Source organism: Pectinophora gossypiella, chromosome 4 (genome assembly GCF_024362695.1).
Source record: "Pectinophora gossypiella chromosome 4, ilPecGoss1.1, whole genome shotgun sequence".
NCBI lineage: Eukaryota > Metazoa > Arthropoda > Insecta > Lepidoptera > Gelechiidae > Pectinophora > Pectinophora gossypiella.
In genome coordinates, this window is record NC_065407.1 from 3629909 (window position 1) to 3647643 (window position 17735).

General features: G+C 37.4%; 2 protein-coding genes and 1 long non-coding RNA gene across 10 annotated transcripts in view; 2 read left to right on the forward strand and 1 right to left on the reverse strand.

Moving 5' to 3' along the window:
- LOC126366377 (uncharacterized) lies at positions 1–1336 on the forward strand. Its single transcript, XR_007566346.1, has 2 exons — positions 1–617; positions 708–1336. It is a non-coding gene; the product is annotated as an uncharacterized LOC126366377 (long non-coding RNA).
- Positions 1337–7514: 6178 nt separating this feature from the next.
- LOC126366212 (uncharacterized) lies at positions 7515–12759 on the forward strand. Of its 6 annotated transcripts, none has more exons than XR_007566320.1 (8): positions 7525–7655; positions 7731–7934; positions 8836–10364; positions 10443–10657; positions 10730–10924; positions 11018–11461; positions 11852–12423; positions 12521–12759. XR_007566320.1 is itself a non-coding variant. In XM_050009230.1 (8 exons), the coding sequence occupies exons 2-7, from the start codon at positions 7739–7741 to the stop codon at positions 11736–11738; spliced, it is 2640 nt and encodes an 879-aa protein (XP_049865187.1). In that variant the 5' UTR covers positions 7525–7655; positions 7731–7738; the 3' UTR covers positions 11739–11781; positions 11852–12759. The 6 variants fall into 6 exon arrangements, 4 of the variants coding, with proteins under 4 accessions (XP_049865185.1, XP_049865187.1, XP_049865188.1 ...); XR_007566319.1 differs by having other exon boundaries at positions 11852–12059; XM_050009230.1 differs by adding an exon at positions 11678–11781 and having other exon boundaries at positions 11852–12759.
- A 69-nt stretch (positions 12760–12828) lies between these two features.
- Positions 12829–17735, reverse strand: part of LOC126366247 (synaptotagmin-5-like) — an 85192-nt gene continuing 80285 nt past the window's right edge. For all 3 annotated transcript variants that reach the window (XM_050009303.1, XM_050009305.1, XM_050009304.1), the window contains 3 exons: positions 16431–16657; positions 15811–15956; positions 12829–14677 (listed from right to left, as the gene is read on the reverse strand). In XM_050009303.1, the coding sequence (XP_049865260.1) occupies positions 14531–14677; positions 15811–15956; positions 16431–16657 (520 nt within the window). In that variant the 3' untranslated portion in view covers positions 12829–14530. The remainder of the gene's footprint in view (positions 14678–15810; positions 15957–16430; positions 16658–17735) is intronic.

The window sequence follows — 17735 nt, forward strand, 5'->3', positions numbered from 1 at the left end:
GTAGCGACATCTTGTGGTTTCTTGCGATATAACGTTGTTTTTATATTTTACCCGCAGGAAATCACAGATGGCGCTGCAGGGTTATCGATGGGCCCGAATATTTTTTGATTATTTTATTTTCTTCTAAATTATTATATTAAAATTATCTGCAACATTTATTTTTGATATATTATAATTATATTGTTTAAATTTTGGGATCAAACAAGTCGATCGATTGTTGTCGTTGATTCGGCGAATTTATGGTTTGGTAGATTTTTTCTAGTTTGGCAACTTTGTTCGTGGTTCTTGTGTCAGACTGACAGCTGGCTGAGCTGAGAGACAGGTTATGGAAAGTGGGGACGTCGCGAGAGCGCCGGAGACTCCACTGCCGTAACAATAATGTGGGCAAATTAAAAGCCACGATTTATCGGCGACATCAAGAGCCGATGTCTCGATTTAAATAAATAGCTTAACCGAGATGGTGAGTCCTCGCAATTCTTCGTGCATATTTTTGCACCAACTTTGTGATAACCTCGAGGTCCTTGTTTTCAGCAACATCACTGAAATCCCATCGCCTAAGGTCCAGTGGGTGGGTTTAGGTTTCATCCGAGCGATGCCCAACTATCCCGGATGAACCTGTAAGTTATTTTCTTTGTTTTACACTCGTGAGTTGCCTTGCCACGCTGTCAGCTGAACCACATGCTAATCATTGCCATTCCTTGTTGCAGATGGGGTTGTTTTTTTCTTTAAGTTTTAACGATTTAAAGTTTTTAACGTCGAACGTTTTGCAAGTTTTAATCTAAGAAGAAGTTTATGATTGGATCAGACTATTTCCACAAATTTTGTGAATGAAGATTGCTACTGTTTTCTTCTGCGTTTGCAAGTTATTTCAAGCTTCATTTCGGCGGAGCTTGCCTTGGTTGTTTGCACGTCGAAGCTTTCCTTTGTGCGGCGCGCATGTGGATGTGCCGTGCCTCTCCTTTTGTCAACACACCGGATAAGGCCCGGTGAAGGTCTGCGAGGTTGACCGGTGGACGTGCAGCCCGCCAGCTGCGTAACAGTTGGCCCGCTGCGCCGCCATCGTCCAGCACGCCCTGGCCTGAGCCGGCCTCAACTCATCACCTGTACGGTATTCCGGAACGCCTCAGGTAGGCCTGATAGTCGGAGGTCCTCGAGTAAGTGAGGTGCCTACAGGTGTACGGACAGTGTTTTTAAATATAGTGATATCCCATGGTTGTTACGGAGTGACAATTAACCTGACGGACCAAAGCGCGACCTGTCTCCCTCCATAGGGTTTTTGACCTACCTATGGTTAATGAAATTTGTAGATTTAAAAATATACATTGTACAAATTCAAGGGAGTTTTCTTTGTCTCATGCTCACCGGTCTATAACATCTAGCTGTGCCCTTCAGGTAAACACCACTTTATAAATTTTCTGAAACATATCGATATCAGTATTTCTATAACACCTTTTCCATTCACCTACCTTTTTATATAGGTAGTCAAAAATCTAGTGTTTCAAACAAAAAGAAACTGAATACCCTAGGCGAATACATTTATACAGTGACCTTCGTATATCTATAATAATCGGAAATATTATTTTAGTTCTGAATGGAAATTTTAATAAAGCCTGAAGACTGCTTCTAGCATCTGAAAAAACTACCGTGTTCTTAAGTTTCATGGTTATAATGTAATCTATTGCTTTAAAAAGACCTAAGCATTCCCCAGTAAAAACAGACGTTTCTGGTGGCATTTTAATTTTCTGAATTATATTATACTGAGCATGGTACACTCCCACACCAACATTTCCTGATGACGAGAGCTTTGATGCATCCGTGTATATATGGTGGGCATGAGGCCATTGTAAATCTTTTGTAAGACAGAACATGGCACTTACACTAGGATCACTTCTAATAAAGCCCAAATTTAGGGATACATCAGGGGATAGAACTAAAGGTTCAAATTCGTCACAAAACAAAGGATGTGCAGGCTGTCTGTGAGTGGGGGCTTGAAGATATATAAACTTTTGAAAACTTTTAACAAGACATGGGATAGGTTTGTGGGACCAATAAGGGGAAGAAAGTGTAAGATCAAACAGTAACTGAAGTTTCTGGTAAAGAGGGTGGTCGATAAGTTGAAAAGACCGAAATATAAACTTATCACATAAGTATTGACGCCTTAAATGCAAAGGAGGGTCGGAACATTCTATTTGTAAGCAGTTAGTTGGGCTGGATCTCATGGCACCACAAATCAATCTCAGAGATTTGTACTGAATGGAATCCAGGTTCTGAAAAGATTCTACGCTACCTGGCACAAGAATGAAGGTACCATAGTCTATTATGCTCCTGATTAATGCATTATATAATAACTTAAGCGAATAAGGGTGCGCACCCCACCAAACTCCTGCAAGGCATCGAAGAATATTAAAATTACGATCACATTTACCGGTAACGTATTCGATATGATGTTTACCCGATAATTTATCGTCAAGAATGACGCCAAGGAACTTTGCTGAAGTTTTTACTGGGATAGGATTATTATTAAATGCAACAGTTACAGGAGGGATCATTAATCGTCTTGTAAACACAACTACAGAGCTTTTAGGAGAAGAAACATCTAGGCCATTTAAATCCAACCAAACCTTAAGCAAATCAAGAGACCGACATAAGGCTGAAGAGGCATTCTGAATAGATTTGTCAGAACAGTACAACAGGAGGTCGTCTGCATATTGAAGAATACTCACATTATCATCTAGGGAAGATTCTAGATCTGAACTATAAACATTATACAACAGAGGGCTGAGTACCGACCCCTGTGGGAGACCTTTCCAGACTAATCGTGACAAAAAATGCTCGTCATCCGTAAAAAACTGAATACAACGCTCAGAGAGCATATTTATGATAAATGAAGAAAGCATGGAAGGTACATTAAAAGCCAATAACTTCTTATATAGTATAGATAAAACTACATTGTCGTAAGCTGCAGTAATGTCCAGAAAAGCTGCTACGACGGACTGGTTAGAAGAGAATGCCAGTCGTATATCAGTGACAAAAATAGCTATACTGTCCATTGTACTTTTACCTTTTCTGAAGCCGTACTGACTTCTACTAAGTAAACCTTTGCTCTCCATAAACCATTCTAATCTATTTTTAACCAGATGTTCAGTAATTTTAATTAAGACCGATGACAGAGCAATAGGACGATAAGATGAAGCAAGGGTAGGATCCTTATTAGGTTTCAGAATAGGAAACACTTCTTGAACTCTCCATGCAGGGGGTATATTACCGGATAGCATAAAACTATTAATTAGGTTAAGCAAATAACCTAAAGCATCATCACCTAGATTAGCTACAAATGAATATGGTATTCCATCAACGCCAGGAGCTGAATCCTTCACATTTGATAAGACGCCTTTCATTTCATGGAGAGAAAAGGGGCTATTTAGTCCAGTACGATCATCGACAGCTGGTGAAATCATTATAAACTCTGAAACATAAGGAGGAGCTAGGGTATCAATAAATTTATGGGTCAAATTCTGAGGAAGAGCAGAAGGAGAGGATTCCTTGAAAGCACCCCTGAATCTTCTTATATTCGCCCAAACTTCAGATGGGCTAACATCTGGGCAAATTGATAGGCAAAAAGATCTCCATCCATCAAATTTTTTTTGTTTAAACATTTTTTTACAAGCTTCGATATTTTCAGTTACTTTATTAAAGTTTTCATCTGTTGAACATTCAAAATATAACTTTTCAGCTTCTTTACGTTTTCTAGCAGCCTCTGTACATTCACTGTCCCACCAAGGTGGAGAAGGTATTCCACAGCCTACTTTTTTCAACGGAAAAAGTTCATTAGCTATCTCTATAAACGCTCCGGCAAATGTCTCTGCACAAAAGGTTTCATTTCCAGGTGTTACAGGAGGGAAACAACAAATTTTACTTTCCATTCGAGATTTAAAAGTATTCCAGTCGGCATTCAATAATCTATATTTCAAACGAATCCGTTTTCGAACAGTTTCGTGTTGAAAAGGCAGAGTGATAATAAGACTATAATGATCACTTCCAAAAGTGTATTTAAGGGCTTCCCAAGAAAGATATGGAGCAAGATTTGGGGTGCAAATTGATAAGTCTGGAGCACTCTTTCCCTGTGAAGGAGAGGTGCGACGGGTAGGTGAACCAGTATTAAGGATACAAAGGTTAAGTGTGTCCAACATATTGTAAACAGTGTTACCATTTGTATTGGATAAAGAACTTCCCCACGACACATGCTGGGCATTGAAGTCCCCTAACACTATAAAGGGTTTAGGAAGTGAGGAAAGAATATTATGTACCTCATTATATATCTGAGTAGAGGGATGTGGAATATAAATAGAAACAAAACAGATATTTTTGATAATTGCAGCTACAACAGAGTAATCATTTCTATGATTGATTTGTTTATGTATAAAGGAAGTGGGATGCTTTATTAATAAAGCAACACCATTAAATCCATCAGGTCTATCCTCTCGAATGCAAGAGTAGCCTGAAATTTTAAAATTATAACTTGGCTTGAGCCAAGTTTCTTGTAATGCTATAATTAGAGGTTTGTACTTGTTAACTAAAAATAATAAATCTTGTTTTTTAGGAATTACGCTCCTGCAGTTCCACTGGAGAACTTTGGAATTTAGGTCCATTATGGAGTGTTTTAGAGATTTGTGCAAGAGAATCAATGAGAGCTGCGTTGGACGGAGGAATTAAGTTTGACTGCGAAAGTAAGTTTAATAGGGCTATAATAAGTTCAGAAATCGGAATATTAGAAGGATCATTGACTGTTTCTTGATATTTCAGAGCAGTTCCATTAGCAGATGCAGGCAAATCATACTCTCTAACCAGTTCCCTATGACTCTGAACGTCATAGCCTTTTGTAGCCCTGGGAGGAGCTTTTCTTGTTTGAAGAACAGTTTTTTTATAAGAGACTTTAGAAGGGGACTTAGCTGCTTGGGAAGGCGATGTTAAAAGTGGGACATTATCTGGGACATGATGGGATGAAAGAAGTGCTTCAGCATATGAGATCTTTGTTATGGCCGGATGAGTCTTTAAAGCTTCCGCATAAGAGATGCATGACTTTGCCATGGTCTCTTTTATAGCACGTTGGCGCTCATACTCCAAACACTTTCTATCTGTAGCCTGATGGTTGCCATTACATAAGCAACACTTGACATCTTCTTCATGAACTGAGCAGGTATCTCCATTGTGGCCCTGACCACACTTAAAGCATCTAGGTTGCGAGCGGCACTGGGTTTTCACATGGCCATAGCGACAACAACTAAAACATTGTACGGTTGGATAAATGTAAAGATCGACAGGGAGAGCTGTATAACACATGAAGACCCTTTTCGGTAAAATCTGACCATCAAAGGTCAGTACTACAGATTCTGTTGGTTTAAATTCCACCTTGGAATTAATAATGACTTTCCTATTCAACCGCCTTACTTTCAGAATAGGACCGCAGCCTATAGAGACTGTCGTATTCTCCTTCACTTCTTCTTCACTCCATTCAGCAGGTACTCCACGAACCACACCCATTCGAATTACTGAGAATGTAGGGATAAAAGCTTTATACTTTGAGGAGTCTAAAATAGGGTTTTCAAGAAAAGAGTTTGCATCTTCATACTTTTTGAAAGAGAGAGATACTCTGTTCCTTCCAATTCGTTTTAAGCTTCCATCCACTATACCTGTAACTTTGTTTTGTTTCAGGAATCGACCTAAAGACACAGGATGCAAAGAAACCCCATCATCAGGCGATGTCAGCTTATGCTGGATGTGTAACGTGTAAGGAGCTGCATCAGAACTAATATAAGTCCTCCGAGCAATTTGAGACTGTGGAGAGTGGTTGTCAGCGACAGTTGAAATATTTTGTGACGCAACAGTTTCATTAAATAAAGGCAAAGAGATATTCTGAGTTTGGTTTTCATCAAGAGATTGGGATGCAGGCTGGATATTAGATTCAGTTTCAGATAGACATTGGCAATCAGATAGCCTCTTCTCATGACCCTTCCTTCTTTTTTTATTGCAATGTTTGCACATTTTAGAGCGTGAAACGCGCTTTCGTTTTTTCCCCTGAACTAAAGAACCATCAGTATCCATACTTGCTTCTTCATTCGTTGAAGCAACATTAGAGATTGTAACATAACTTGCAACAACAGGAGGCGTTCCCCCAGGATCCTCGGGCGGGTCCATGGCGGGAAAATTTATAAAAAGAACTACTTACCAATAACTCGTTGATATTTACACTATACACAATATAAATAAAAAATAATTAATATATACAAACTAAATTACACCTAAACTAACCAAATGATCACTTTAAATATTTGAATTAAAATTAAAATTTTAAAGCCACGAAAAAACACGTCCGCCAAACAATCCGTTTCCCGCGCTTTTTTTAAAAAAAAAAAAAAAAAAAAAATCCTTTTGATAGTTTGACGCCGTTTGACGCTAAGGCTACGTTCAGATGACAAGCGCTCAACGCGCGTTTTGATAACGCGCGTTTACAACTACATACATTTTACGCGCGTTAGCATGTGTACAGCCTGAATAAAATGTATGTAGTTGTAAACGCGCGTTATCAAAACGCGCGTTGAGCGCTTGTCATCTGAACGTACTCTAATACTTGGTCTTTGGGTTTGACGGCTCCGGTCCGCGGAGGTCCGTGTTGCTCTATGTTTGACTTACATTGATTTGACATGAAGCCGCGTTATCCAAGTCGGAAGAACGCTTGACTCTCACTTTGTGGTCTCAGGTTCATATCCCAACACGGGTCTAAACCTAAATCAAGGAGCAACACGGACCTCTAGCGGACCGGTCTAAAAGTGTAAACCAATAATTTTCGAATTCGTTTCTGAATTCATATATTTGGATTCTAAATGATTACTATTTAAATGCTCAGCAGTGAAGAAGAGGAAACCCATATTCAAATGATGATTTGATTATATATATAGTGCTGTGAATATGAGGCATCCAATATGTACCTTTTTGGGACATTGATGCATTATCATAGAATAATTAGCCAAACGTAACATGATTAGAGTAGGTAACATAATATCTCTCGCCTCTTAGGTTACTAGGTTATATTATAATAATGTATCATGCATGCATGACTTTATCTCTGTGTCTTGCCCTGCAAGTTGTACATGTCAACTGCGTCGCGCGCGGCGATAATTATAATGTATACTCATTGAAGCCTTCGTTCTACCAATAAACTCGATATAATTCGTACCGCGCGCGGTGTAGTTGCCGTGCCGTCAAGGACCCGTGCCGCGAATAAATAGTTTTCGCCAAAGAGTATCATCATCATCAGCCGTACGACGCCCACTGCTGTAATACATAATATTTTTACATTTGGCTTAATAATGGGCTTGATACAACATGATATCATACGCTCAATCTTCATCAATCGCTGTCACGAGGTTGTCAATCGTTATTAGACAAAGTTAGTTATTGGAGTATAATTCTCATTCATTCAAATCATTCAATAAACTTTGAACAAACTCCATTCATTTCATTCTTTCCTTCTTGATTTTTGTGACTGTGATGTGACGTTCTTGTCTTATGACGTTTTATTGCGATTTTAAAGATTTTTTTGATAAATTGGATTAATTTTTATACAGTTGTGCCATAATGTGTTAATATTTTATAGTGTAAGTAAATAACGTGGCTATTTCTTTTCTTATTTGTGCAAATACCATAAAATTAATCGTGTATATTTTAGATAGGACTCAAGATGGCTTGCGTCGAGAATATACCACCACAAAATGATGATTCAGAGATGGAAGAGGGAGAAATTGTAGATGACTTAGACGATTTATCGGATATATCGTCTGAAGAAGAGTTCCTATTGCGCCAAAGGTTGCAAGTTCTAGAAAATTACAACAATGTCCTTGAACGGAAGAAAGCTAAGAACCCAACTTATGGCTCAGGTAATGGCGAGAATAATCAATGAAAAACACTACGCAATGATTTTCGTTACAAATTTTATTTAATTCCGACTAGGTTGACACACACAACCTTCTATCAAGTAATAAAATAATTAATTTGTGTACTCAAGTGTTGTAATAACTTACATACTTTATAATTTTAGGTTTATTTTCACATTCCGTGGTACCTACCTACCTATACCCATTGGTAGAATCTCACTACTCGTGCATAAAGAATCTCTTGTATATTTATAATTTTATTTTCAAAACTATTAAACTAGTGTTTATCAAAGTTGTTTGAAGCTAAAAGATTTATTCTTATAACTTTGTTAATGATGATCACGTCACCTTGATTAATCTCTTGTCCTGCTGGGTTTGCATGATAACCTCCTTGCGTTTTATTTTATATTGAGTGCTTCGACCAATAAACGATACAAATGCTATTTATGTAGATGGCTATTGGTCGAAGTCTGCGATACGGCGCGGTTGCCGTGCAGTGCCTACTGAAAAACTGGCTTGCAATATTGTCACTATGTATAGTTTTGATGTTAATTATGTGAAGATTTCGTTAATTTACGTTGAAGAGATGTATGGTTTAAAAATTTCGTATTATTATTGTCTTGACTTGACCTACACAGATCATTTCATATCTATACTGTTCATGTTCCAAATACCAACTATACAGGTTGTGTAAAGCGTTTATTATGAAAAAATTGATGATTCAAAGTGTAACTACCTATGTTACCTACTGACAAAGATATTATTGAATTTAAATATTAAAAAAATGTTAAATAATGTATGTCAATGAAACATTTGAAATAGTAATTGTGCTCTTAACATTTTTGTTCAATTTATTGATTATATGTTTATGAGTTGTAGAATAAGTTTTTAATAAAAATTTTAGGCAAGCGAAAAGAAGAAAGTTTTTTAAATGACTTATCTGAAATTTCTGCAACTGAACTGGATGAAAATTTTCCTCATGTGACATCAAAAGCCAATGTTATAGTTTATAGAGATGTAAAAGACCAAAGAAATTTAAAGTCATATCACAAACAGAAGAAAAAAAAAGACATAGATCCTTATAATGTAGGCAGAGCTAAAGACTATAAGAAAAAAGTACATCGCAAGAAGAGATTAGAAGTAAAAGTAATTAGTGAATCCAGTGAAGAGTCTGATGATGAATACAGGAATAAAAGGAGAAAATTGGAAAATGCTGTCACTCTACACAAGGGAAAAAATGATAAATCTTCCTTACAAGATAGACTTCAAAAAATGCTTTGTAAAAAGCCTCTAGAATTACCAAAACCTGTTGCAACTGAGGATAAACAAACAGAAACTGAAGTTGTTCCAAAACATGAAGATGTCAGTTGTTCGCCTATAATACTCAAACCAGATTTACCAAATATTGAACTTGAATTACATGACAAAGGTGTGTCAGAAAGCCAAGTTAATAATGCACAAAATGTATATGAGTCAATAGACTTATGTACAGATGATGATGTTAGTTTTACAAAAGTACACCAATCTGTAGATGCCGTTGATTCAGTTACCAATAAACAGCATGAAATTGAACTGGAAAAGGAAGTAGAAAGTGACTCAGATGAGGATTTAGAAATGTTAAGACAGCATGCTCTCCAGACAAAAGTTTCCAAGACCAAAACTGATCAAATTGTACCAACTGAACCTGAAAAACCACTACTTATGTCTGAAGACGAAGATAGCGACACAGCAGAACTGAGGCTAATTTGTCTTAAATCTGCATTGTTGAAGAAAGCTATTGAAATGAAACAAAAGCAAAAATTACGGAAAAGGTTATCTCAGTCTTCCAATTTACACGATGACTTTCTCCACGAAAAAGATGAGCTTATGGATAAAATAGAATCTGAAAATAATACTGATATTGAGGCCATGGATATGGATATTGGTTCTGATGGAGATGAAAAATCCAATATTTGTAGTGATAATGTGAAAGAAATGGTTTCAGAAAAAAGTACTGGTGCATTTGTTGAAAGAATGAACAGTATGAAAGAACGAAGTCAACTCAAAGAGGACGAATTAGAAGAAGATGAGGATTTATTACGTGCTAGATTATTAACATCTTTGAGTAAGAATTTGCCTAATCTAGTTGATCCAAGTGTCATCAATACAATTGAACAAGAGACAAAACCAGAAAGTACTCCACCAGCTGCACCTAAAACTCAGCAGCCAGAAAATAGAATTATTATTAATCTTGGTGAATCAGATTCTGAAGGTGAAGAACATGAGGCTACTAAGAATTTGACCAAAATGCATGCGAAGTTGTCAGAACAAATAGATTTTCAGCAAAAGCTTGATATGTTTTTGAAATCAACAAGAATGGAAGTTGAAGGTCAAAAATTGCCAGATGTTGTACAAAATCCTGTGGCTAAACCTAAGGAGAAGTTTGTTGCTAAGGTCAGATTACTCATATTATCAGTTATCTATATTTATGCTGAAAATGTTTGATTTCATAAGTAATTTGTTACTTTCTAGACCGTGAATCACTTGCCGAAATCAGAACAGATAGAATACAAAAACTTAGTTAAAAGAATGGCTGAACTGGAGAAGATAAAACAAGCACGGCAATCTTCCATGATTCTTGCAAAACAATTACAAGCAAAAGACACATTGAAGCCAAGAAATGTGTCTTTAGATACTACAAAAATTATCGCTATAAATAAGTTAGAAGAACAAATTGCATTATCTAGGTGTGTATTGAAATTTAATTCAAACAATACGTGTTCAGATTCTAAAAAGTAAAAGTATTTGTCTTTTTGCAGGAAAACAATAGCAGAAGAATCTGCTAAAATGATGAAACTGAAAGAGGAGTCGACTAAGTTATCACAAAAATATAAAATTGTTGCAACTGAATTAAAAAATATTGCTACAGCTATAACTTTGAATAAAAAAGAACAGAGGTGTGTCCAAAACAAACTGGCTAAAATTCGAATTCAGCATCAAAGATTGTTGAACAGGTACATTACTATTTATTATTTTTCATATAATAATTGTTTTTAGCACATTTATGTTTGTAGCACAAATGGCTTTTTGTCAACTGTCTTTTCCAGCTCAACTAACAAACATTCCAAATCAAATGGTAATATACTGACTGTTAATCGGCCGAGTAATAGAGTCATGTCAACAGCAAAGTTGCAAAAAGAAAATAATCCAGAAGACAATAAAACGTCTGAAATATTTAAAACCATCCAAGTCAATGTGGTCAATGATAAGTTTCAAAACGATATACTTGGACCTCACGTCAAACTATGTGTGAAACTGGATTTAAATAGAAGTAACCAGAAACATACAGAACGAATTGTTGATGTTGTAAAGCAGTGTGACGCAAATGATGACGCCGAGAATTTGAAAGAGGGTGACGTAAGTCGGCCAGTGGTGGAAAAAGGCGGAGGGAGAAGAGGTTCTGATGCAACAAGTACTACAGAACAAAAGAATGACAGAAGAAAGGAGTTAGATGATTATGAGTCCCCACTACAGGCCTTCGACAGTGTAAAGTAAGTTGATGTTGCGACTTGTAAACAATTTGTTTTTGTAAAAAAAAATGTCATCAGTATAACAACCATCCCATTTAATTAACTTTTATAATAAACATACAGGAATCTGTCTTAGAACATTCAGTGTCCAGTCTAAGAAAAAAGGAATACTTTTATTCATTTATTGTGGGGTTGTATTTGTACACTGAACGAAAGTAACTAAGAATGTTTCAATAGGTATATTCGTAAAAAGAAACGAAGAAAATACGCATGCTTGAATTATAAATTGCGTCACTGAACGTGGATGGGATGTGCGTACTCAACGCCGCTCGCCGCGCGGTGTAAGTATGCATCTGAACTGTCCACTAACTTTCTTCACTTATATATTCTTTGAAAATAAATGTTTTTCAGCTGGGAGGGTGACCCGAATGCCATCTTGTGCCCTTTCGAAGTCGGCGGCAATTGCAAGGATCCTGATTGCAAATATTTGCACCCCAAAGTCCCCTCTCAATGACACTCAACAAGTACACATAACATTTATACATACATACGTAAGACACAGAACAATTTATCTTTATTTCCTGACTCCTTCGACAGCAAACGGACTCTACAATGATGTGTAAAGTATATTATTTTACGGCTTCCTTCATCTCAAATATTATTTTCATGCATGCCTATTATTTGTTTTAGCAAAAGTATCCTATCACATTTTTGTCATTCACATTGTGTTCCATATATTCCTGTTTAAGTATATAATACTTACAGATAGCATTATCAACTTTACCTACGTCTACACATTTATCGCAAGGCGATAACAATTTTTATTTTGCATTTTTTTTCCATAAAAACATACCTACATTCAATATACAGTTCATTTTTGCAAAGTAAAAGTGACTATAAAACACGTACTAGTTATCCATAGAATGTAGCGTTGAATATTTATCTGTAATGAAATCAATCAACTTGATACAGGGTGGTGCAATGTAAGAATCTCGTTAAATTGTCTTCTCAGTACATTTCATTACTTACTTGTAGAGTTGATATGTATATTGTCTTTAATGATAAATTATGCGATTTTAGTTGGTGCCGATGGCAGCCCATCATCGCTTCGGTGGCAGTGGTAAGTGACACGTGTAATATAGGTATTAGTGCATTAGTAGTGCTCTGTGCTCTGTACTTCACGAGACCCAGGACTTCGCCATGGTAACGTGTTCATACTACCAGACAATTTATAGTTAAGGTTATTTTAATATTGAGACGTTAAAAAATATTGTACACTATGTAAAAAAGTATGAAATAAATATTTAAATTACTGTCAATTCTTGTTTTATTTAACTTATATCTAAAAATAAAATCCTTTTGATACCTGTAGAGCAATGAAACACATATTTAATCTTACAAATAGACATTTTATTCAGACATTGTAAAGAAAAATACAAAGTAAAATTTCTTCCACACAGATACACTTAGATAAAAATACGTATATTTCTGGAATAAAATTCGATAATATTCATAAAACCCTTGAACGGAAGGGAGGTTTATTACCAACTCCATGCAATGACTACTTACATACAGAATTATTTTCAATACAATATGGTAACTGTGGGCACAGTTGGAAGATTTTAAATATTTATTAGGTAAAAATATAGATAATTCCATATGGACCATACTTGATATTTTTTTATTTTCTGAAAGTCTTGTCCAAAACAGGCGTTGTCATATATGCACCTTGATATATGGATATATAATTATAGTCAGCAACAAAAACACATTTTTGGAAAATAATCTCGAAAAGACTAGAAAAATATTTACATATTTCATAAATGTTTAAAATACCATTGTTTTGTAAATTGTGGGATACAAATTGCTGTAAGGTGAATTACGACTTAGTAATTACTATAAGTATTATACAAATTAATATCCTCAATATTTCCTCGTATAAAAAATATTATAAATTCATAAGACTTGTTTGGTGTTTTTGAAAGCTCAATCATCATTATGTATTTATAAAATAAGCCATAAAGTGTAATTTTTGTATAAATATACAGTATAAATAATGTAAGTGAGCCCACAGTTATAAGTAGGACAAGATAGTTACTTATACAAGAATTTATAAAATTCAGGTAGTAGGATAGCTATATCAGTTCGAAGGAAAGCCTTGCCTTTATGAAGAAAGATTTCTTTATGAAGGAAAAATTTTAATAGGTACCTATATGTATACACAAAAAATATATACAGTTGTGAATATATAAACTTGTATACAGTGGTAAAATCGTTATTGTGGCGTTCATTTGAGTCCTTAAATTATACGGATACTTATTGACAATGATAAATAATATTGTATGTATATCGGTAAAGATATGGAACTTACAGCGCCATCTATTGGAGAAGAAAGGCAAGTAAGTGTGACAAGGGTAATCTTCCCATGATTCTTCCAACACCGGAAGTCAATGTTACCGTAAACGCAAAATATCTTAGAATCTTTTGTCTTTTTGAAAACATCCAGTTATAACTTAAGTATGTCGACAACTTCCTTCAGTAGCAAGTGGATTTTTGCAAAAAGATAAAAGATACATGGATATTTTTGCGTTCACGGGAATTATTATTGACTCTCGGTGTTTGAAGAACTACCCGCTTATATCTTATGTTTGAATTGAATACTCTATGGAGTCTATGGCTTTGGGAACAGTTGCCAATAGCCACCCGTACTATCATTTTAAGTGGCAATTCAGGATTTTGTAGTAACTCGTACTATTTATTACAGATTTAGTTACTAGCCCAGACATTAGTAAATTAATGAAATTTTCATTTTTAATACTGGAAGACTGCTATTTCTGTCCTGAGCATTAGCATTGTATAAATAATCACTGTTTTTTTTAGTTCACAGACGGATATAGGACATATGTACTTATTTCCCAATTCGTTATCGTTATACCACCAACCCGCATTGGAGCAGCGTGGTGGAATATGCTTCATACCCCCTCCGGTTGATTGAGGGGAGGCCTGTGCCCGTTAGTGGGACGTATAGGAGGCTGTTTATGTTAACAATAAATTCATAAAGGCAAGGTGAACAGCTAGGTAGACCGGTGTCTATCTGAGGGTGTGCCACATGGCTACGGCCTTGCGCGTCTCCTGAGCCATCTGCGCCCAGTGGCGGCCCTCGGCGGCCGGCTCCGCAGCGCCCACACAGCACCACCCCACCACCAGGTTGTTGCTGCCGCCCGTCACCACGCACACCTGCAATGGACAATAGGGCAATTCCAACTAGTCAAATCAGTTACTTTTTACTAAACGTCAAAACACATGTAACGTCAGAGAAAAACGTGACAAAATGTCGCACTTATTATTACACATTTTATTAAAATTCATAAAATAAATAAGTAAATAGAAAACAGAAAACAGGTGTCTCCTTTAGATCTGGCTTTATTTACTAATAAGAATTTCATAATTTATCTTTGACCTAGGAAGATACCCAATTGCAGTTTTAAACGTAACGTCACTATCAATTAGATTTAAGTAGTAGGTAATATGACACTTCCGGGAACTCAACTAAACAAACGTATAATTTAACTTTGCGGTACACGGCTTGCTTCTCAAACGCAAGCATCATCTTCTCTTGGCAAGCATCATCGGTTGGTTCGGTTGCCGTACCCGCGGATTTCTCCAGCCGTGTTGTAGCTGAAAATCAGCGTTTTGTTTGTGAGAGCAAAAACTTGCGCTGAGCTATGACCGATTTGCGCTGCTACAGCACACATACATACCTGGCGTGTTTAATATAGAGCTTCGTCTCTGTTGATTGGTTGTCTGTATCTAATCTTTTTCTTTTTGTATGCATGTGTGTCTGTAGACCGAATAAATGTTTTTATCTATCTATCTAAACGGGGAGCGCCGTTTCGGACCCCGGTTCCAGATTTGCACCAATGAGTTATTATCTTAAGTGCAGTTTGCACTAACACGGTTGGCTCCGTTATAGATCGCGATACGGCTCCCCCACCATCTTGGTCTAAGAGAAAGCTCAGTGAGATGCGGGTACCTAGTTCATCTTGCGATGGATGTACATCTAACTATTGTTTACGTGTTTTGAATAATTTCGCGGCCTTGGTTCCGTACTAGGGAATGCATCTCGTCTAAGTTTTCGGAATCAAACCCGAAGCATTAATATGACGCGAGCGCGTTCGAGATTGATGGGATTGGGCGAATCTCTTTGAGTTATACTTTTTATTTTGATTGTGTGAGTACGGTTACGAGTACTAATATGTATACACTTTGAAACAATGTCACATTAACTTTTTTGACAAATTAAACCGTAAGTCTCATTAATTCTCAGACAGGGTTCTTAAGTGGGTACATGATATTGCTCATGACCGTACCTCGATGGATGCCTCTTGCAGGTTGGAGGAGGGCAGGCTGAATGATAGCGCCTCGTTCCACACGGGGTTGTTGATCTCGCGACGGTTCGTCTTCTTCTTCTTCACGCGTTTGCCGTTAACCAGAAGGTACACCTTCACGTACACATCTGGAAAGTAATTGTTTCACGTTAAAGCTTGACTGTAGCTGTGGTCTAGTGTTTAGAGCGATGGGCTCACGATCTTGAGGTCTGGATTCGATTCCCGATGGGGACACTGTCGAAAATCACTATGTTAGACTTCTTTGTTCGGCTAGGACATTGCAGGCTGAATCACCTGGTTGAACGAAAAAGTAAGATGATTCCGTGCTTCGGAAGGCACGTTAAGGTCCTGGGCTACCAGCCATAATGCCTCCACCAACCCGCAGTGAAGCAGCATGGCTGAGTATGCTCTATACCTCCGGATGATTGAGGGGAGGCCTTGCCCAGCAGTGGGACGTAAGTAGGCTGTTTATGTACCTATGTATTTTATGTTTAAAGCTTGATGTAGGTACGCGTAGGCGGACTAGTTGGAAACTAACGTCCTAAAGTATTGAAAGCGTCAGCATCTAGCCTATTCTTGAGAAGTTGTTCAGTTATCCCCACCTAAAGCATCTTTTCCTTCTTGCGGCGGCAGCAGATTCCTAGCCTTCAGCACGACGACAGTGAGCCTCTCAGCTGACGGCAGGTATGACAGTGAGAGCAGCAACTCCTGCAGTTCTTCCGGGGGGCGCCGCTCCCGGGACAACTCGGCCCACACCTCCGCGCCCCCGGCCACTTCCACCCGGGATAAGGGCACCTTCGCCGACCCCATCACCTCGTTGCGGGAAAATCTGAAATTGAAGTTGCGGGGCGTAATACAATGAGTAGATAATTATGAAACCTAGAAGAAAACTAGTCGTGGTAAGACAACGCGTTCAAAATGCTCGTAGAACGCGAACGCTTAAACAAAAACAATAAGTAGTGGATTTTTATTTTAGATTTTTTATTCTAAATCTTTATAATACTTAAAAATAAAATTAAACATTATACATACGTATATAAAGAATGATTATTTTATTGACAAAAATAAATCAATTCAATAAACTTACCATCTTTTTGATGGATGTAAATTTAAAATGATTATTTTTTTTTGACGGGACTTATTGTAGATTTGCCGCAGGTGGCATTAACTACTTGGCCGGACAAATGGGGAGCGCTGAAGACTCACCCGGTACAACGTTTTAAGACAACATAGGCCTAAGGGTGCCCAGTTGGGCGCGAACCTCGGCCCAGGGCGTCGTCTGAGAGGAAAAATATTTGAAAGAATTAATCGACCCTATGGGGTCAATAGCGATAAACGTTGATTGAGGGAAGTCCTCGACCACGCCGGCGGGGTTGGTATCGGGGTCCTGAAGTGTTTGGTGTCGCGAGCTGATTGGCTGCCTCTATAGAGTAATCGGGTCGTCGGGATCGCATATTACATCCTTTTAAAATGATGAAGATGTAAATTAAAAAAGGGTCTTTATCGCGGCAGGCGCTTACGCTGTTAGCCATTCTATTTTACCCCTGCCGCGATAATGGTTTGGCAATGACATGGCAAATTTTTTTTTCGTTATTGTAATAATGTCATATCACACTGGCATTACACGGAATATCAGCTCATGGGAGATTAAGCCCGCTTTTTATCTTTTAGGGATAGGGATCCCTTACCAGGGGATCCTTAATCCCCGATCGCTTAATTTGAAAGGTCTTGCTGAATAATTCGTTTTCAGGAGGTTTTAGGTGTTATCTATAGTTTCTTATTTAGACGAATTTCAAAGGAATGTGAAGCAGTACAAGTTAGATAGTGCACTTTAAACACGTAATACGCACTTCGGGTAGCAGGCTTACGTGCGCGTAATTACGTCTGTATTTACGTAAGTACGATGT

What these genes read in the sequence shown, in the direction of transcription:
- LOC126366212 (XM_050009228.1), top strand. Translation starts at nt 7,739, where the DNA reads ATGGCTTGCGTCGAGAATATACCACCACAAAATGATGATTCAGAGATG. An exon ending in GAACAAATTGCATTATCTAG is followed by an intron (nt 10,658 to 10,729) that starts GTGTGTATTGAA and finishes GTCTTTTTGCAG; the next exon opens with GAAAACAATAGCAGAAGAAT. An exon ending in CATCAAAGATTGTTGAACAG is followed by an intron (nt 10,925 to 11,017) that starts GTACATTACTAT and finishes TGTCTTTTCCAG; the next exon opens with CTCAACTAACAAACATTCCA.